Source organism: Aquarana catesbeiana, linkage group LG02, assembly GCF_042186555.1.
Source record: "Aquarana catesbeiana isolate 2022-GZ linkage group LG02, ASM4218655v1, whole genome shotgun sequence".
NCBI lineage: Eukaryota > Metazoa > Chordata > Amphibia > Anura > Ranidae > Aquarana > Aquarana catesbeiana.
In genome coordinates, this window is record NC_133325.1 from 794,631,293 (window position 1) to 794,653,303 (window position 22,011).

The 22,011-nt window shown below is 44.0% G+C and overlaps 1 protein-coding gene across 1 annotated transcript in view; it reads right to left on the reverse strand.

Annotated features, from left to right (window-relative positions):
* LOC141129438 (kinetochore protein NDC80 homolog) overlaps positions 1-22,011 on the reverse strand; it is a 70,577-nt gene that overhangs the window by 18,510 nt on the left and 30,056 nt on the right. The window contains exons 8-11 of the mRNA XM_073617473.1: positions 13,553-13,646; positions 10,438-10,544; positions 9,282-9,426; positions 7,440-7,645 (exon numbers count right to left, since the gene is read on the reverse strand). Of these exons, the coding sequence (XP_073473574.1) occupies positions 7,440-7,645; positions 9,282-9,426; positions 10,438-10,544; positions 13,553-13,646 (552 nt within the window). The remainder of the gene's footprint in view (positions 1-7,439; positions 7,646-9,281; positions 9,427-10,437; positions 10,545-13,552; positions 13,647-22,011) is intronic.

Below are 22,011 nucleotides of genomic sequence, written 5' to 3' on the forward strand. Positions count from 1 at the left end.
AGAGCTGATTCCCCGATCCTGTCCCCAGAAATCCCAGGGGCTGATAGCTGCTCATCCATACAGCCTGCTAACACTCAGGAGCAACCATTCCCTGAATGCTGGAAAGGGATAATCGCCCTCCTCCCCACTAAACAGGACATCACTGAATCTACAGCTACTATTGTGAATACCCTGTCTAAAGAGATCCATGATTTAAAGCAGAGAATAGATACTGTAGACTCCAGGGTATCAGAGGTGGAAACATCTGCTTCTCTGCTAGAGTCAAGAATGTCAGACATAGAAAAGGCTCATACGGATTATAAAAGGCGCCTGATCCTGATGCAACTTTCAATCGATGATGGCGAAAATCGCAGCAGGAGAAACAATATCAGAGTGCGCGGCCTGCCTGAAGCCACTTCAGGAAGTGATCTCAGAGCCACGATTGTGGCCATATTCAATCGATTACTAGACAAGCCCCCTACAGCGGAACTAGAACTGGACCGTGTGCACCGGGTGCAGGGTCCCAGGGGAGGAGATGATCTCGCACCAAGAGACATATTGGCGAGAGTTCATTATTACACAATTAAGGAAGAAATCCTGAGAAGGGCTTGGTCTCAGGGCCCCTTGGACTTTGATGGGGCGTCGGTGCAATTTTTCCCTGATATATCGCGGATGACCCTGCGTATGAGAAGCCAAATACGTCCACTGCTAGAAGCTATCAGAACGACAGGAGCCACCTACAGATGGGGCCACCCATTCCACTTGATCGTCCTGAAAGGAAATAACTCTTTTACGCTGCGTTGGCCAGACCAACTGCCGGATTTGTTCAGGTTTCTGGAGATCCCCGGGTTCTCGATACCCAATTGGTTGGACTTTCCGATCACCTTCAATAGCACGAGATCTATGTCACCAAGACCCCAACGAGCCAGCAGACGACAATGGCGATCAAGATCCAGGACAACTCCAAGAGACAATCCTACCTCACCGGAGTCCTAACTGACCGCACTGGCTCAGAAGGCTACGTACTGAGAAGCAAGAAGGGGACTCCTGTGGTTGTTAGAACTCTAGACCACACTGATATCCTTTTTCTTTCACCGCACAGTAAACTCTCTGAGTTTTATGAGTAGAACGTACAGCGATACAGGGGTATATTATATATATGCTGGAGGGACTTTTTGCTCCTCCGTGAAAAGATGACATGCCTTAGATAGGCGTCTGGATTCGAATTTAGTTGGGGGGTCTCGCCGCGCCTCCACCTCATCGTTTCACAGGTTCCTTAAGGGCAGTTTTCACGCTCTTTGTTTTTTTTCTTATTTCTCCCCTTTTTTTGTGGGGCATGAGGTGGAGGGGTAGGGGGGACTCTAATTCATAAAGACACGGAGTCATGTTTAGTTTGTTACCCTCTTGTTCCCTATCAAGAGGGTTAGTTGCAATACTTACACTGTATTGGAAATGTAGGTTCACATAGATCTCTTAGTGGATATACATTTCACTTGCGGTGGTCGCATACACATATTTGAAGATTCTACAGCAAAGAATCAAGTTGTTTATGGTTTTTTATTTTTGTCTGCTGTTTAAAACGGTAATAGTCAGATATTGTTCATCATGCCGGTTCTCTCCTGACGACACGTCTCCCGTTGTGTCGCAGAGTCTAGTCTTCCACACCCACTAATAGGAAGCGCATATTTGCGTAAGGCTTTATATAGCAACAGCTGGATAATTAATTTATCCTTCTTAGTATTTTTCTCTATATCTTTTCAACTCCAATTCCTCCTTTTCTCTTCCTCTTCGTCCCTCCCTTATATCCGGTCTCCCCTTCCCTTCCTACCCCAACTCTACACCCCCTCCCCTTCCCCTCAATATCCCCCCCCCCCCTTTTCTATCCCCTCCCTATACCTTCTTGACTTATTCTTTTCCCTACCCTCCCCCGATTGGCTGCTGGGGTGCGACATGGCCCCCCCGGGAGGGCCTCCGGGCTCACACCCTGGTAGTGAGATAAAATTCACCTCCCTCAATGTCAGAGGCCTAGCTACCCCGGAGAAACGCTCCAGACTCCTCACAGATCTAAAAAAAACGCGCACACAGGTGGCGCTCATTCAGGAAACACATTTCAAACTGTCGGCAGTCCCCAGACTCTGCAACAGGGACTTCCCCACTGTATATCACGCTCCCTCCCCTCTATCAAAATCAAAGGGGGTCAGTATATTGATAGCCAGATCACTGCCGTGGACGCTATTAGAAGAGAGAGCTGACCCACTTGGCCGATTCTTGCTCTTAAAGGGCAGGATCAGAAATACCACAGTGACCCTAGTAAACGTCTATTTCCCCAATTCTGACCACCTGTCCTTTTTGCGATCCCTCATTCCCTTAATCTTAGATTTTCGGGAGGGTCTGTTCCTGATGGGCGGGGATTTCAATTTTGCTCCGGAGCCACTACTGGATGTATCAAGAGGGGCATCTCATCTGTCTTTCTCATACCTTAAAAAACTCAAGGTAGAATTAACCAATCTACAGTTGATCGACCCCTGGAGGATCATGCACCCCGGTGAGAGGGATTTTACCTATTTTTCTGCGGTGCATGGTACATACTCCAGGATAGACTTCTTTCAGATCCAACATAAAGACTTACCGTTTGTCACCGCATCCCAGATTGACTACATTTCCCTCTCTGACCATGCCCCCACGCATGTGACCCTTTGCTGGGATACAGAACTCAGGTCCCCCCCAACCTGGAAACTAAACGAGTCATTATTACAAATCCCCGAGATACGTGAGGAGATAAGCAGGACACTGACTAATTACTTCTCAGAAAACATAGATCCGGCGCTGTCTCCAATGACAGTGTGGGAAGCCCATAAATGTGTAATAAGAGGGGAATTAATTAGGATTGGGGCAGCGAAAAAAAGAGAAAGGACTAAACAGATTGACCTCCTGATCTCCCGGGTGCGGTCTCTCGAGCTACTTCACAAGAAGTCCCTAGCGGAAACACACCTCCAGGCTTTACTGAAGACCAGGGGTGAATTGAAAGACCTCTTGTATCACAAAACGGTACAAGATCTGGCCTGGGCTAAAAGGTCCATGTTTGAATTCTCTAACAAGCCGGGGACCATGCTAGCCAGACTACTTCGTGGCCCGAGACAACGTACCTACATTCCCTCTATAGTGACCTCACAGGGAACTACGGTCCACACCTCTAGGGATATAGCCAATGAATTTGCTACATATTACCAACAACTATATAATTTGCACAAGGGGGAACCTACTGATCTTTTAACAGAAAGAGAGGTGTCAGCGGGGGAATACATCAGGTCTTCGGGTATGCCTACTTTACCAGCTGATGTGGGAGACTCATTTGAGTCGGACATCACCCCTGAAGAACTCTCTCTAGCCTTGGCCCAAACGAAGCCAAGGAAGGCGCCCGGGCCGGATGGCTTCACCCTGACCTATTACCAGACCTTCGGGTCTCACTTATCGACACACTTCCTGAAAGCATACAACGCACTAAAAGAAGGAGGCATTAACATGGTAGACTCCCTACGGGCATTTATTTCTTTGATCCCGAAAGAAGGGAAGGATTCTAGCCACTGCAGTAATTACCGCCCGATTGCTCTACTAAACGTGGATCTTAAATTGTTTTCCAAAATCCTGGCTAACAGATTACTCCCACATGTCCCACAATTAATACACTTTGACCAGGCGGGATTCGTGCCGCTGAGGGAGTCGAGAGACAACACCATAAGAGTCCTCAACCTTATTCACGAAGCGCAGACCGTCAAGAAGCCTTTTCTGCTACTTTCTACAGACGCAGAGAAGGCTTTTGACAGGGTGGCCTGGCATTTTATGCGGGCCACTCTGGAACATATTGGTGTTGGCCCAAACATGAGAGGCTGGATATCGTCTCTCTACTCGGCTCCCTCAGCGGCGGTAAGGGTCAATGAGTGGCGATCGGATTTCTTTGACATCTCTAACGGGACGAGACAGGGGTGCCCCCTGTCCCCATTAGTTTTTATTTTGACTCTTGAGCCGTTCCTGTGTAGCGTCCGCAGGAATCCCAATATAACCGGGATCACGAAGTCCTCGGGACATCATAAAATTGCGGCCTTCGCTGACGATCTGATTTTCTTCGTCTCCAACCCACGTATCTCACTACCTAACATCTTGGAAGCTCTACGGTTGTATGGCGAAGTCTCAAATTTCAAGGTCAACTGTGCCAAGTCCGCAGTGCTAAATGTCACACTACCAGTCACGGAAGCAGTAAATATGAGCAAATCCTTCCCGTTTCGTTGGGCGGAGAAATCTATCCGTTACCTGGGGGTGGACATCACTCCGGACTTGGCACACCTGTACACATGTAATTTCCAACCCTTACTCCAAAGACTTAAAATCGACCTCCAGACCTGGCACAAACTCACTTTGACCTGGTTTGGGCGATGCAATGCCCTGAAAATGACGGCCCTGCCCCGTGTTCTATATATACTCCAAACATTACCGATAAATTTACCCATGACCTTCTTTAAGCAAATACAGTCCATTGTGAGGGAGTTCATCTGGGCTCATAAAGCCCCCAGAATAAACATGCAAACACTCTCCAGACCCAAGGAGAGGGGGGGCATCGGTTTACCAGACATCTCTCGGTATTACCGAGCGGTACACCTTGCCAGGATTGTTGATTGGCATTGCAACAAAGAGTCCAAACAATGGGTGGGAATGGAAATTGAGGACTCCTCGATCCCCTTACTCCCATCCCCGTGGCTCTTGTCCCCACTTCCAGAAGACCAGAAAAACCACCCGCTAATAGGAGCTACCCTTCGGGTGGCGAGGAAAATATTCCGTAATACGGATATATCACCGTTACCTTCCCCCCTGACCCCTATAATCGGTAACCCAGACTTTTCCCCCGGACTTACAAGTCGTAGACTGAGACAATTAATCACCTCTGAGAAACAGTCCCTGGGGGAAGTTTGGCCCCAGGGGGAACTCCCATCTTCTTCCACGATCTCTAGACTCACAGAACCTCCGTTAGACAGTCTCAGTACCATCCAGCTTAGACATTTTCTGCAGACTCTTCAGAAAGCTCCCTATGTCCCGCGGGGTCACACTCCCCTGGAATCTCTGTGTAAATCAGGGGAACCGATAAGGCACGCACTCTCATTTTTATATAACCTCCTCACTACTCAGGGAGAGGACAAGGCACCAGAGTTTCTATTAAAGTGGGAAAGAGATCTAGAGACACAGTTTACTACACAACAACAAGAGAAGATCTTGGCTTTGGCTCACAAGTCCTCGATTGCGAGTCACTATCAAGAATCGGGATACAAAATTCTGACCAGGTGGTATAGAGTCCCATATATGTTACACAAAATGAACCCTACGCTCTCAGATAGGTGTTGGAGGTGTGGCACAGAAGTGGGAAATATGCTCCATGTCTTTTGGTCGTGTCCGGTCCTGAGACCCTTTTGGGAGGAGGTGACTTCGACCATTCAAAGCTTGACCTCGGTCGAACTTAAAGACAACCCAGCTGCATGCCTCCTACACCTAACCACTAGACCCATTAGTAAATACAAGAAAACTTTGACAATGCAACTCCTGAACGCAGCGAGAGCCTGTATCCCCGTATTATGGCGAGATCCCCACCCACCTACTAGGATCCTGTGGTATTCGAAAGTAAACTGTATTCTACAGATGGAGGAACTGACTGCAACTCTACAAAACAAGGAGGAACAATTTATGGACAAGTGGAGACCCTGGAGATATTTTGTTGGTACTGACGCATATCTACAGGAGTTGGTACAAGCACAAACCCAATCTACTTGAGGGGGCGTCCCCGTAGTTACTGCTAAAACAGGCACCTGTATATGCCCCTCTGGGGTCCGGCGGGTGGATCCGGTGGGGGGGCGGTGTCGCAGCCATACCCGTCTATCTCCCTTCCCTTGACCTCATCTCCCCCTTCTCCCTAGTCCTCCTGTCTCTCCTTCCCCGCTTTCCCTCTGATTTCCTACTGTTCCCCTCTTTCTCTGTTACTTTGTTCTGATAAGCTCACCAAGTAGCCGGGGTGACGGCGTTAACGAATTATTGAAAACATATTATTCGCGGTGAGCTGGAAACATTTGTTCGTTTAGCACTAGACATATCTGTAGTAAAATATTTTAAGTATTATATTATATACCAATACTGTTAAAGATATGTTCACAGTTCATGCAAGGAGGCCCTTATGTAGGCTACCTTGCTTTATTACATTCAGAAATGATACATAGTTGGCTGGAACACACATGTATTACCCCACTTGTTTGGTGGCTAATCTGATTTAGGTCTATGGTTTCAATCTACTGTACCCTAAACATGTTAATGTATGAAAATGTATGACCTGTCTTATACTAGACAATGTATCCATGCCTTCTGTATAACAAAATAAAGGAATTTAAAAAAAAGTGCCTGACCTCACAAATGTTCTTCTGGAAGAATGGTCAAACATTCCCATAGACACACTCCTAAACCTTGTGGACGGCCTTCCCAGAAGAATTGAAGCTGTTAAAGCTGCAAAGGGTGGGCCAACTCATTATTAAACCCTACGGACTAAGGCTGGGATGCCATTAAAGTTCAGGTGTCCCAATACTTTTGGTAATATAGTGTACAGATGCTGGCGTTGCGGAGAAGAGCCTAACCATTCTCCAAGAAATAAATCTCTGAAGAAGGGGGAGGCAACTCCCCGAAAACACAGTGGCTATACTTCATGAGTTTTATAGTGGTTTGTTTATTGAAGAGAAAAGTATCTAAGTGGAGCCAACATGTTTCGGGGGAAATTGCCTCCCCCTTCTTTGAGGATGTACTTCTCGTAGAATAGTTAGGCTACGAGAGAGTTACATATTTTCGATCAGCGTCTCTACAGTATGCCCAAGTTGTAGAGCAGAGACAGCTTTCTCAGCCTAACCATTCGCCAAGAAATCCAGCCCCGAAACGTGTTGGCTTTTATCTTCAACAAACAACTATAAAAACTCATCAAATGGGGCCAATGTGTTTTGGGGGGGGGGGGGGGGGATAGCCTCCCCCTTCTTCAGGACTGTATTTCTTGGTGAATGGTTAGACTGAGTCAGCTGTCCCTACTCGACAACGCTGGCACACTGCAGAGCCGCTGATTGAATATATTTAACCCTCCCAGAGCCTAAAAATTCTCCAAGAAATACAGCCCTGAAGAAGGGGGAGGCAATTCCCCAAAATGCATTGGCTCCACTTGTATACTTTTATCTTCAACTAGTTAGACATTTTTCTGGACACCGGGCGCTCCTCTTCAATCAACCAAGTGCATATTCACATGGCTCAGCAACTAGTGTTTATGTAAAACTCAAGGATCGGCCACTTGGGGTGGCTTGGGGCTTTTCAGCTTTGTCTGGATGTTTCAAACTGATATCTGACTGCCTAGTACTGAAGTGAATTCGTAGAGAAATACAATAACAGGTCATTACCGATTCTTTGAGCCTGGCGTATTTGAGCTCTTCGCCCCATAGAATCTGCTTATGCTCATCCAGCTCTTTGCTCAGTTTGGCGTGCGTCTCCTTAACCTCGTTCTCCTCGTATTTGATCCTCTCTATGTCGGCTACAGAGTATTTCTGGTTGTCCAGGATGTTCTTCAGTCTCAGGTTCTCCTGCTTCATCGCTTCATACTCCAACTCTGGAGAAGAAGAGAGGAGACCATGCTAAAAAATAAAAAAAACCCTTTGTTTTCGCTGTCTGTCTCCACTGCTTGTATATTTGAATGGCATCAGATAGAACAGGAAGTGAAGGGAAAATGCCAACACTGGGACACATGAAAAAAAAAAAAATCATCCAGTAGAGGGCATAAGGGTTAGAACCCCAGTCAGGTTATTACCAAGTATAAACGAGTCGATGGAGTTATCAGCTGGCCCATCAGATTCACACAGGGTACAGTCACTCTAGTGAAGCTACTCTCAACCGAATCAGGCCACCCCTTAAAGGGGACCCAGAGTTGAAGATCACACCTACAAAGCCTAAGGAGAGTACCATTAAAAATGTATAGGCGTCCAAAATCTTAATATTATCATTAGTTCATAACAACAAAACCTAAAAAACAATGAATTTTGTGGGGCTCAAATGTGTCCCCCTTTCTTTAAGGCTCAGGTATTATAAGTAGTTAGGAGGGCTCAGATATGCCGATACACCAATCCTGGGTATACTTTAAAGCTGAATTCCAGGAATTCAGCCACTTTGTACAAAGTGCAGGTACACTAATGCCCCGTACACACGGTCGGACATTGATCGGAGATTCCGACAACAAAATCCTAGGATTTTTTCTGACGGATGTTGGCTCAAACTTGTCTTGCTTACACACGGTGGCACAAAGTTGTCGGAAAATCCAATCATTCTGAATGCGGTGACGTAAAACACGTACGTCGGGACTATAAACAGGGCAGTAGCCAATAGCTTTCGTCTCTTAATTTATTCTAAGCATGCGTGGCACTTTGTGCGTCGGATTTGTGTACACACGATCGGAATTACCGACAACGGATCTTGTTGTCGGAAAATTTTATATCCTGCTCTCAAACTTTGTGTGTCGGTGTTCGAAATTCGACAGGAAAAGTCTGATGGAGCCTACACACAGTTGGAATTTCCGACAACACAATCCGATCGCACTTTTTACATCAGAAAATCCGACCGTGTGTACAGGGCATAAGAGTTAAAGTAGAACTATGGGCAAACCCCCCCCCCCCCCTTATTTTGGATAGAGTAAGGCAGGGTTATAACCCCTGTCACTTTTTCTGCCATCTTTGCCTTATTGCAAAGATTTCCCCTCACTTCCTGTCCCATAGCCAAACAGGAAGTGAGAGGAAATCCTTGTGACTATTTCTGAGTCCTCCCAACTACTGATAACACCAGAGTCGGGGGGGGGGGGGGGGGGGGTAGCTGGGGAGACATTTGAGCCCTCAAAACTGGCTGCTTTATGTTTTCGTATATATGTATGTATGCATGCATGCATGTATGGTAGAGACCTTGGAATGCAAGCTCCTAGGGGGCAGGGTCTGATGTGGAGTGTACAATATGCAAAGGTTTGCATAAAAAAAAGGCAAACTGCAGAATATACAGTATAACTATAATATACCAGCATGGCACATGTAAAATGCGGACACCACATGACAAATTGCTTTCAGCTAAACTTTACAACAACAAGAGGCAAAAATCAGAAAGTGCAATCAGATGCTGAAGAGCAAGAACCCCAACGACCAATCAGCTAATGCCAATTTTGTGAACTGTGATTGGTTGCTCAGGCAGGATTCTGCACATGCACTCACCCGTGGCCTCCAGCTCCTCGTTGATGCTGCTGACACGCTGGTCCATCAACGCAGAATGAGACTCCATCTCGGTCAGGTAATTCTGATATTTCTGGATGTCGGTCTGCAGGGAGGCCCTCAGTTTCCTCATGGAGGCCAATCGGTCCTGAAAAAGCAAAATAAATCCGATCAATACAGATCAAACCACCGGTATCCACATGAGACGTGCCACGGGGGCGCTACTTCCAACTACTGTCCTATATAAGGATCCCCCTTCCAACTACTGTCCTATATAAGGATCCCCCATCCAACTACTGTCCTATATAAGGATCCCCCCCTCTGGAGAGATGGGAAAAAAAAAAAAAAAATACACAATTCTGTATAAGCACGACATCTGTTTTTCAAAGTCGCATTTGCATCATAGTCAGTCCAACACCATGGGGGGGGGTTGCATAAAAAGTTGATGTTGGGAGGAGAGTGGAGGGGCAGAGGAGCTAGGCCAGCTCAGGCAGTAATTGGACACTCCCAGAAGAAGAGGAGAGGGCTATGACACACAAGAAGCGAGAGAGCTGACATGTTCCCAGGCACATAGCACGTGAATAAAAGCAATATTGGAATTAATTTTGTGTTCCTTGGCCTTCATGGTGCTATTTGTGCACTAAGGCTCTCCAACAAACCTCTGAGGGCTTCCCAGAACAGCTGTATTTCTACTGAGATTAAATTACACACAGGTGGACTCTATTTACTAATTAGGTGACTTCTGAAGGCAATTGGTTCTGCTAGATTTTAGTTAGGGGTATCAGAGTAAAGGAGACTGAATACAAATGCATGCCACACACTTTTTTTTTAGAAATAAATATCTGAAAAAAATTGAAAACCTTTTACCATTTTCCTTCCACTTCACAATTATGTACACACACACACACACACACACTTTTTTTCTGTGCTTTTACCTGCAATTTTTTTTAAGATTGCCAACAGGGTCTCTGTAATGAAGATAAAAAAAACCTGGAGAACCCCGCTGTGCAAGAGTGACACCTTGATCTTGTGGATGGGGGGGGGGATGGAGAAACAAAAGGCTGCTGCACAATACAAGGAATCCACTGCTATCTTAGGATGGGCCCCTCAATCTGCCCATCCTAAGACATGGAATTGCACCCAGAAGACCGGCACTTACCGGCTCTTGTTCCTTTTCTCTCTCCAGCTTCTCGATTTCTTCTGCCAAGCTCCGAGTCTCCGCCTGCAGTGACTCCAGGTGACACTCGTCCACAGCATACAGCGCCTCTGAAGAAGATACAGCTGCCAGTCAGAAGCCCGAATGCACAGTTCAAAAGTCACATATTGGAGGCCACATTCATACCCGAGAGTCATGTTTTTAAAAATGTTTTTGTTGCTTTTTTTATTTTTTATTTTTTTAAGCATTGGCTTTTTTTTTTTTTTTTTTTTTTTTTTTTTAAGTTAGCCAATAGAGAAAATATCATTTGCTTCATCATTCATAGCTAAGTTTTGCAACTTTTTCATCTGCTTTTATTATTTATGAGTTATTTTGTTAGGGTTAAAAGGTTAATTATTTATTCATTTTTTTTTGGAGGGGGGTGTAGCATTAGGGGTTCATTTATTTATATCTATTCATTTTTGTTAGAGTGAACAATTACTTAATTATTGTTATTTATTTCATTTTTTTTGGAAGAGGGGTTAATTTATTTTGTTTAATTTTTATGTAGAATTTACATTTTTGGTAGGGGTTAAAAAGGGATACTAAAGTCTTGTTTTTTTACCTTTGAAAAGAACAAACATGTTATACTTGCCTGCTCTGTGCAGTAGATTTGCACAGAGCAGCCCGGATCCTCTTCTTTTCTGGTCCCTCGCCAACGGTCCTGGCTCCTCCCTCCTGTCCCTACAGCAAGCAGCTTGCTATGGGGGCACCCGAGCCGAGCTGCAGCTCCCTGTCCAGTCAGACACAGACCCATAGTTCGGCCCCATCCCCTTTCTTTCTCGATTGGATAACTGACTTTCATTGACAGCAGCAGGAGCCAATAGCGCCGCTACTGTGTCTCAGCCAATCAGGAGGGAGAATCCCGGATGGCCGAGGCACTCCTGCACATTGCTGGATAGAGAGGGGGCTCAGGTAAGTATGACGGGGGCTGCTACACACAGAAGGCTTTCCATCTTAATGTATAGAATGCATGAAGATAAAAACCTTCTGCCTTTACAACCACTTTAATTTACTCTTATGTATTTATTTTTGTAATGGGGGGGGGGGGGGTTAATTTATTATTATCCTTATTTATTAATTTTTGTTTTTTTTTTGGTTGATTGGGTGGGTGGGGTTAATTTATTGATTTATGGTTTATAGTTTTTTTTAAATTTGAATTATTACATTGGGAGCAGAAAACCTCTCAAAAGAAAAAAAAAAAAAAAGTGTGAAGTGTTATGTTGACATCAATATTGGATTTCGTTTTAGGCATAGTCTTGACTAAAATGCCATTTTAATTTCAGTCGACTAAAATCTACTGGGTTTATTTAGTTAACCACTTGCTTACTGGGCACTTAAACCCGCGTCCTGCCAAGACCAATTTTCAGCGCTGTCACTCTTTGAATGACAATTGCGCGGTCATTCAACTCTGAAATGAAATTTTTATCAATTATTTTTTCACACAATTAGAGCTTTCTTTTGGTGGTATTTGATCACCTCTGGGGCTTTTATTTTTTTTGCTAAACAAAAATACGGAAAATTTTGAAAAAAAAAAAAAAAAAATCATGTTTCATAGTTTTTTATAAAATTTCGCAAACAGGCAATTTTTTCTCCTTCATTGATATGCGCTGATGAGGCGGCACCGATAGGCTGCACTGGTGGGCACATAAAAAGTGCACTGATGGGTGGCACTGATAGATGGCACTGTGGATGAGGCACTGATTGGTGACATTGATAGGTGGCACTGATAGGTGGCACAGATGAGCTGGCGGCTGCTCTCCTTGATCGGGATAGATTTCCCTCTGACAGCCGAACGGTGATCGGCTTTTTTTTTTCTCTCCTCACGCTATTAGCGTGAGGAGAAAAAAAAGCTGATTACCGGCTCTGTTTACATCACATGATCGGCTGTCATTGGCCGACAGCTGATCACATGGTAAGGGATCTGTGATCCAGCGAGTCTCATAGACTCGCTGACCACAGGGGGCGCAGACCGCTCGAGCATGGGAGGACGATTATGGAGGACCTCCTGACAAAGTAGGTCCACGCTGTAGCCGTCATTCGGCTATAGCGCGGATCTGAAGTGGTTAAATTTTAATGCATCAGTACCATTAGCGGTAATCCCGAGCCACACTCGGGATTGCATTGCAGAATCATGGTCCGGGTTACCTACCTTGTCACCAGGATCCTGCAATGTCCCCCCGCTGTGTCTGTGGGCTGTGTCCCCTGCCTGATGCTCTGTGTGCCAGGCTCCGTTCCCTGCGAGCATCGCGACGCACGGGAGCGGAGCCCGGCGGCAAATTCAAAAAGTACACAAAACATAATACATACAATACACTGTAATCTTACAGATTACATGAATGTATCAAATCATTTCACCTTCCTTTTGTCCCTAGTGCTTTGTCCAGTGCCCTGCCTGCAGTATTATATATATATTATTATATTTGAGACGCAAAAATCTGACATAATCATACAGGCCAGGGTGGTTAAGCATTCCACTAGAATTTCCAAACTCATGATATACTCTAATGCCCTGCACACACGGTCGGATTTTCCGACGGAAAATGTGTGATAGGACCTTGTTGTCGGAAATTCCGACCGTGTGTAGGCTCCATCGGATTTTCCGACACACAAAGTTTGAGAGCAGGATGTAAAATTTTCCGACAACAAAATCCGTTGTCGGAAATTCTGATCGTGTGTACACAAATCCGACAGACAAAGTGCCATGCATGCTCAGAATAAATAAAGAGATGAAAGCTATTGGCCACTGCCCCTTTTATAGTCCCGACGTACGTGTTTTACGTCACCGCATTCAGAATGATTGGATTTTCTGACAACTTTGTGTGACCGTGTGTATGCAAGACAAGTTTGAGCCAACATCCGTCGGAAAAAATCCTAGGATTTTGTTGTCGGAATGTCCGAACAAAGTCCGACCGTGTGTACGGGGCATTAGAGTAAAAAATCTAACATCATGTAGTGGGGATGGGGAAGTAAATGGGAGTGAGGGAGCGCATAGGTCAGAACACTGGATGGTCTGGAGGGGAGGGGGACTGTTATTGTACTACCTTGCTAGAAAACTCACCACGGTAACACCACTTACTGAGTTTGGCGCACACCTCCGCGTCCGCTTCCTCGTGTGTGTCACTGCCCTCCATAAACTGATCATAGCACTTCACAGTGTAGTCCAGAAACACCTACAACCACGCAAAAACAAGATTACAGGCCTGATCCGGGACAGGTTCGCAGCTACAGAGACCCTGTCAGCAGACCATTCACTAAAAAAAAAAAATAATTTCCAATAAAATTATATATGTGCAACGTATTTTAGGCATGTTATGAACCAGTATAATCCTCCCTTGTGTAGACATTCAAAAGCTCTGAGACTGCTGCTGGGTGCCGCCATCTTGGATGTGAGGTCAGCAGCCTTAGCGATCACTCTGACACTCTATAGTATTTTTCTTTGCGCCTCCCCTGGAAGCTATGCAAAAAGGTTATGTAGGGAGGTGAAGGCCGGAGGAGCTGAGCCAGCTTAAAACAGCAGTTAGACATACCCAAAAGAGAAGAGGGCTAGGACATGGAAGGAGGGGGTGTAATAGGAAATTAACTATCCTGGAATAAATTACATTTTCTAGCAAGTTCAAAAGAACATTATGATCGATAAAAAAACAAAAAAAACAAAAAAAAAAAACAAAAAAACACAACAACAAACAAACACAAAACACACACACAGCAGAGCAAAAATTTGGAGAAGTTGAAGCATACACAGCTGACAGTGCAAGAAGGAGAAATTGGACAGTTGAGTGACCCCTGTATGACCAGAGATACGAGGAACAGAAGAAGGACACACGACCTGTGAAGATATAGGAAAAATAGGAACCATATCTTTTACTTATCCAGAGTTCCTCTTCAATATGAAATTGCATTTTTGCATTTAACTTGTTTTTCTGTTTCTGAATTCTTTTGGTATTGCAACACATGTGGCTGACCAGTTGACATTAAAATGTTCTGCCAATGATATAACACAATTCTCGGAAAAGATGAGATAGGGAAAGATGTTGACATAGAAAGTCCCTGTCCAAAAGTCAACTTAACTTCTTTCCAAGTAATTATTCTTACAATTATTTCTCCCTTTCTGTCAAAATAACTTGACAGTTGAAATTAGCCAGGTCAAAGTAACCCAGAAAACTCAGAACACTGGCCAAGAACTGTGTTGAAATATTGAGTGAAATACTTATTGAAATGCGTACTTGTGATGTGTAACTTTGGGCTTGTACCCACCATAAGATTACTGTATAACCATTCTCTATAAAACCCCTACTGCCTTGTAAACTTCATCGCATTGTGAGTACAAAGATGTGCGATCCATTCTGAAGTAAACATACACGAGACATGCAGCTGGCGGTGATGTCCTTTATTTCAAGGTTCAACTTTACATTTGGTGACCCTGACGTGTCTTCTTGTTTGCATCTCCACCACCGGCTCTCCACCCTCTCCAGGACAGACAGCAGCAATGAGGCCTCCGGTGAGAAAACTTTTATTTTCTCATGATAAATACTGTCTTTTCTGTGCGGTGTGGAGGGGTTGGTTGGGGGAGTGCAGCCACAGAAGGTAACACGTTTCCTATTTTGATTTTGCCTGCATACTTGTCTCTGTATGATTACTAAAGAATGTTAAAAGGTACCTATTATAATTTAAAGCATGCTAAGGAATGATCATTTTAAGCGCTTGCCTTTTTCTCCTTGTCTCCAGAAATGACAATGTATATATATATATTTTATGAAGGGATGTATAAGTGCAGGTACCACAATTTCTGAATAGTGAGTAGAAGTTGGTGGTGGTGTTGAATTTTTTTTTGTATAAACGTTTGTGGTCCTAAGGCAGATTGGTATTGCCTTCAGCGGATATCCACAAATGGGTGAATGACCTGCTGTGTGTTCTCTGGAGTAGGGAGTCTAGATAGGGACTAGCCTATTGCCACTCAGAAAGGAGACGTCCTTCTGAGAGTAGAACGAGCGAGATAACTCAACTTATGTACTGGGCTGCTGGTACACAGCCATAATGTTAAACGGTGGAGCTCTCAGTCCCGGAGTTCCAAATTATTGTCATTTCTAAAGAGACTAATGAGAAATTGTGATAAATATGGGAAATTTGCTTGAAAAAAAAATGTTTTGCCTGTCATTAATACATTTGGGTTAACAAAAGAAAGGGCAAAAAAGTTATTGAAAATAGCAAAAGCAACAGGACTAAATATTGTTAAATTGCAACCAAGTGCTCCTATCATCAGAATGATGGTGAATGGAGACCCAGATGCCCTGAAACATCATGTAAAATGTTAAAATGGTGTAAATTAACAAAAAGGAGTATGTGAGGGACCCATCTAAACGGTGGCCACCAGAGGGGTCCCCCTAATACACCTACAATTGATGTATTGTTTAAACTGCTTTTTAAAAGGTCTGATTGTGGGGGGATTGAATGTTTAGCAGCTTGGGAAGAATTATCTAGGAAAGATATAAAACCACCCCCCTATAAAATGTGCTCAGAGAAAGCTGCTTTACAGGTAGAAGATGGAGGATGAAATGCCCAATGCTTGGGCTTCCCCTTATGAGACGATAAGAAGGGAATTATTAGGAGCGTCTGCACCTATGGTATAGCAAGTGGAGACTACAGGAGGGGAGTCAGCTAATGGGGATACAGGAGACCACTCCAAGTATTATGACAGAAACTCCACAGTGTAGACTCATAGGTAAACTTGTTAATAAACAGTATTCCCCACATTACCGTAGAGAACAATCATTCTATGATGTAGATAATACAATGACATTTGAAAAAGATGGGGAACTGGGGCAGTACACTCCAGCAAGAGCAGATGCCTTAGCAAGATTTAATAAATTAAGTAAATCTGATACTAATACTCCGCCAGTAAGGAGTTCTAGAGATCATGCCTCACCTGTATTAACTAGGCAACAGGTGAAACGGATGGGATTACTACCCCAGCGTACCCCAGAAGATAGACTAAGGACAAAAGAGTATTTTAAATCCAAATTAGAACCATTTGGACAAATGCCCTTGAGAGAGGTGGCTTTACCGGGGGAGGAAGATGACCAGGGTAATTACACCGCAAGACTAGGAAAAGTTTATGTCCCCTGGAAACTCAATGAAATTAGGGCAATTATTGCTAAACTACCCAACTTAGAGAGATGTCCAAAGAAATGGTATAAAAAGTTGATGTGGATAGAGAAAACGCAGCAAGCTACATATATGGATATGTGGATCTTGATTGATAGTGCAGTGTCAGAAAAGTATGTGTATGTATGGAATGTATTTGCAAGATATGCGAGCATTGATGGATGTTGTGCAAAAGAAAGGTGAGGATGTGTTGGACTACTGGAATAGATTCAAAGATGCTATTCAGAAGCATAGTGATTGGATTCCAGATGATGAGAGTGATATGAAGCGAGCAGAGTTGGTGAATGTATTGATGGATGAAATGTTGCCTGAGATTAGGGAAGAAATATAGCTTCGCACAGTGGGATGGAGAAAGAAACCTGCCCCTGAATTAGTTGAGATTGCTCAAATAGCTTACGAAGTGTTACAAAAAGGGAAAGATAAGGTAGAAAAGAAGGAGAAAACAAAGATGATGAATATACAACTGCCAGAGGCTAAAGAAAAAGCCCCTTGAACCTAAGAGGGTACCAGTATCTACAGTACAGGTAGCACCTCAGGGTGTACCGGTAGCGGCCCCCCTTACCCACCTTCGGGAGTGGTATATATATCTCTAATTATGGGGCGCCACGGCAAAGACGTGGCAATTGGAGACAAAATGAGGGACAACGCATAAACCCTAAAATTCAGTCTCGATACCAACAAATCATCCCAAATAGAGTAAGATTTCCAACCCTGCAGCCTTGTGCCCTCCCCACTTGCTACAAGTGTGGATTGAGTGGGCATATAGCCAAGGACTGTAGGGAGCGCTAGGATAAGCTGGGATGTGGTGACAATATAGATAACACATTTTATCAAGCTTTAGCTGTAATTGAAGTTGATTCTGTTGATGAACCAATGGTTGAAATAAATGTAAACGGTATTGATTTGTGTGGTCTCATAGACACAGGGGCTTCACGGTCTCTTTTAAATGTCTTTGATCCTAACTGACCATTTTTCAATGAAAGAGTTTCTTGGGTGGGAGTAAGTAATAATATAATTTCTGCAAGATTTACACAATCTTTACCGGTTACATTAGGAGAGCATTCAACAGAACACTAATTTGTATTGTCTCCACATTCCCCCTGTAATTTATTAGGAAGAGATCTACTTTCAAAAATGGGGATAACCATTGCTTTATCTCCGGGAAAAACTGTTATTGACATACCGCATAGGTTAAAAGAAGAAGCAACTGATCTGTTGTTGATGCCTTTATTAGTAGCGGATATGGAGGGAGGAATTTCAGAAGTCAAACAAAAAAATTAACCCTTCTATATGGGTAACAGGAGCGAATACTCCTGGTCTTATGAAAGTTTCCCCTGTACGGTTAAATAGAGACCCTACATTGCCAGTACCTAGACTACCTCAATACCCCTTAGCTCCTGAATCAGTTGAAGGTATTAAACCAGTAATAGAGGAGTTACTACAGGAGGGCGTTCTTACTCCTTGTAGGAGTTCAGCTAATACTCCAATTTATCCAGTTCCCAAACCTATAAAAGCAGGAGAGGATAACCGTTGATGGAGATTGGTGCATAATTGGCGTGCAGTCAACATGGTAATTATACCATCAGTACCTGTGGTACCCAACCCCTCTATTATACTGACAACAATACCTCCTTCAGAAACTCACTTTACTGTAATTGATCTTGCCTCAGCCTTCTTTAGTGTTCCTGTTCATCCAGATGATCAATGGTTGCTAGCCTTCACGTTTGAGAAAAAACAACTTACCTGAACCAGATTGCCAATGGGATATCATGATTCCCCCAGTTGTTTTTCTCAGGCGCTCAAGGATAAATTAGATGAGTGGCAGCCACTCATGGGATCAATATTAGTGCAATATGTGGATGATCTCTTGCTAGCATCCTCTGATGAACAGGCTTGTACTGAGGATTCTATTTCTTTAATGAATTTTTTAGCCAGTATGGGATAAAGAGTAGATGTTGCAAAAGTACAATGGGTTAAAATTAAAAGTACAATACCTGGGCCACTGTGTCTCCCAAGGTATCAAACATTTGACAGATAAAAAGGAAAAAAGGTAATTGCAAAGCAACGAATGCCCACAGCTCTAAAACAGTTGAGAGCATTCCTTGCATTAGTGGGATATTGTAGGCAGTTTTTACCTCAATATTCTACAATTATAGGTCTTAGCTGTTCAAAGTAGAAGGGAAAGATGAGCTAAGTCTAGCAGAATTAAGATATATGTTAGAAATGCCCCAAGAGTGGGGACTCAGTTTCAGCAGATAGTGGAGTATGGTGATTTGATTATAATGAAAATTTCATTCCTTCCCTGAACTTGCTGTCTTGAATTTGGGACAAAATACAGAACCAAATGATTGATGTGTCAGTTAATGGTTTGTCTATTCTGTGTTTAATAGATAAAGGCGATTCAAAGAGTTTGTTAAATATATGTGATGCCAATTTTTCCACTTCGAATCAGCAGGTAATTTTGATCGGGGTAAGTAATGATATAATTACTGACAAAAGTTACTGAACCTCTATAAGTAAGAATGGGAGGTCAGTGTCATAAATGTTCTTTTATTTTATCGCCATAACTCCCCTGATTAGACAATCAGGGGAGTTATGGCGATAAAATAAAAGAACATTTATGACACTGACCTCCCATTCTTAGACAGAGGTATAGTAATAAATATAGGAATAACTATAGTTTTAACTACTGAAAGAATGGGAGTAAAACATACTTGAAGTAAAGGGAAACTTTAGATTTGCTCCTTATGACAGCAATTTATTAACCCCAAGCAGAAGGGGCTATTGTAAATATGTATAGTGACTCAGCCTTTGCTATAGACATAATGCATAGGTTTGCACAACTCTGGCAAGAAGAGGGGTTATCTGACAGCAGCAGGAACCCCTATACAACATAAAGAATTAATTGCTAAATTATTGGCAGCGGTCCAGCTGCTTCTTAAAGTTGCAGTAATTAAATATAAAGCACATACTAGAGCAGATGATAGTATATCACTTGGAAATACTTTGGCTGATAGGTATGCTAAAGATGCTATACATTCTTATGAGCCAACTACAGCGCTTCCAACATTCCTGCTCACAGATCTTCAAGTGGATGTGGAAATTTTATCAGCTCTACAGGCAAGCTCGCCTCATACATCCTTTTGGACCACAAAGGGAGCTGTTTGTGGAGCAGATGGTATATGGAAACTAAAAAACAGGCTGGTTTCTCCTCCGACATGGTTTCCTTCTTTATTTGTTTTGAGCCATGGGCCTTGCCATGTCTCAACAGGAGGGATGTGTCGGGTGGTAGCCAGAGATTGGTGGGCTCCAGGTTTTTCTGCATATGCTGCTAAAAAAGTTACTGAATGTTCTATATGTCAAATGCATAACATTGGAAAGTCAGTGCCCACTCCCATGAAGCATGTTCCGCATACTGAGGAGCCATTTCAAATTGTGCAAATTGACTTCTCGGATATGCCCCCTTGTGGTCGATTTAAGTATTATTGGGTTTGCATTGATCAATTTTTGAACTGGCCAGAGGCTTGGCCCACATCTAAAAATGATGCCAGAACTGTGGTAAAATGTCGAGGGAATTGATCCCAAGGTTTGGTATAGGGTCAATAATTTCCTCAGATAGAGGGACACATTTTGATAATAAACTCATGGCAGAAGTAGTGAGTATTTTGGGTATGAAACAGCAACTGCATACTCCTTACAGACCTCAGGCTAGTGGCCTGGTGGAATGCAGCAATCAAGCCCTGAAGAGGTATTTAGCCAAAATAACTGCTAATGGACAAAGCACATGGGTAGAAGCATTACCTATAGCCTTGGCAACCATTATGACTACCCCTAAAGAGAAGCATGGACTGTCACCTTTTGACATATTGTTTGGGCGACCGCCCATTAGACTACATTCATCTCTTGTGCAGCCAGAGACAGTGACTTTAATGAATGGACATTGCAAATTGGCAAATGTGTTTTCTGATACTTTTTCCAGAGCTAAAGCAGGACAACCTGTGGACACGAGTGAAGGAACTCATGGACTAAAGTCAGGAGATTGGGTGTATATCAAGAATCACACACCCCGGATTACTTTGTCTCCTAAGTGGAAAGGACCATTTCAGGTCATTCTTGTATCTCCTACTGCAGTGAAGCTGAAAGACTATAAGTATTGGGTGCATGGTTCACACTGTAAGAAGTCTTTGGTTCCAAAAGAGAATATAAGCCGGTCTGCTCCTGGCAAGAATTTTTCTGTACCTTTACCTTCCAGGTCTCCTCCACTGACTCGTGCGCGAGCAAGAAGACTGCAGAATGAATCTCCTAGGGCCTAAGATGAATGTGAAGCTCTGGAGTGTTATCCTCTGCGGTGGAGTGGTGGTATGGATTACAGTCATGGCATATGAATGGACATACAAGAAAGAAAAGGGTAAGATACAGGACACTTTTCTTTTTAATGCTACTGTAATGGAAGAAATGTCACAACTTGAACCGGTTTCAGATGCAAGTTGCCAAGAAACTGAATATCACTAATTGCTGGATATGCACACATGCACCTATTTCTCATAAGACTATACCTTTGTTAGGAATACCTAGCACTCTAACTGAAGTAGAGGACAGTGCACACTTTGGTGAAGTCAGTAGAACAATGATTGACAGAGCTATTTCACTTCTACTGTTCACAAATGCTTCATTGAGAAAACCAGCTATTTGCATTAACTTTACTCGAACCTATACTGTTAGGTACCTGGTAGTAGAGCCTGACTTTGTAGGAGAAGACCTCTCATACAACGCTGGTTCAGGAGTCACTGGAGTGGGAACAGTGATCTCCTGAGCACAGTGGGGTAGGAGTGCCTGTAGAGCGGAGTCTCTGGAGCTGAAGTGAGGAGAGATCCCACAGGGATGGCTGGACTGCAGATCAGGTAGACACTGGAGACAGCACGCAGGAACACTTGTAGATGCAGAGATCACTGGAGCTGAAGCTAAAGGTGCAACAGCAAGGACAACAGCAGGCACAAGCAGGGTCAGACGGTCCAGGTCAGCACGGATATGAAGCAGGCAAAACAGCAGGCAGAGGCAGAGTCGGTAGGCAGGCAAGGATTGGCAACGGTATCAGGCAGGTAGCAGAAGAGTAGTCGGGCAAGCCGGGTCGGATAGGAGCGGAACGGGTAGTCAAACAAGCCGGGTCAGATAGGTAACAGCAATCAGGTTCAGGTTTACACGAATCACAAGCTGAGACGAAGCAGCAATGTGCCAGAGGCACAGGGGGATTTTTATGTGCACTTTGGCGCCAAACCGGCGCTATCGCGAACGCGCGCACGCCCGTACGCGCGCACACGCCCGAGCGCCGCGTACCCGCGCGCGCCCTAGCGCCGCGCTGACGCCCGGGAACAC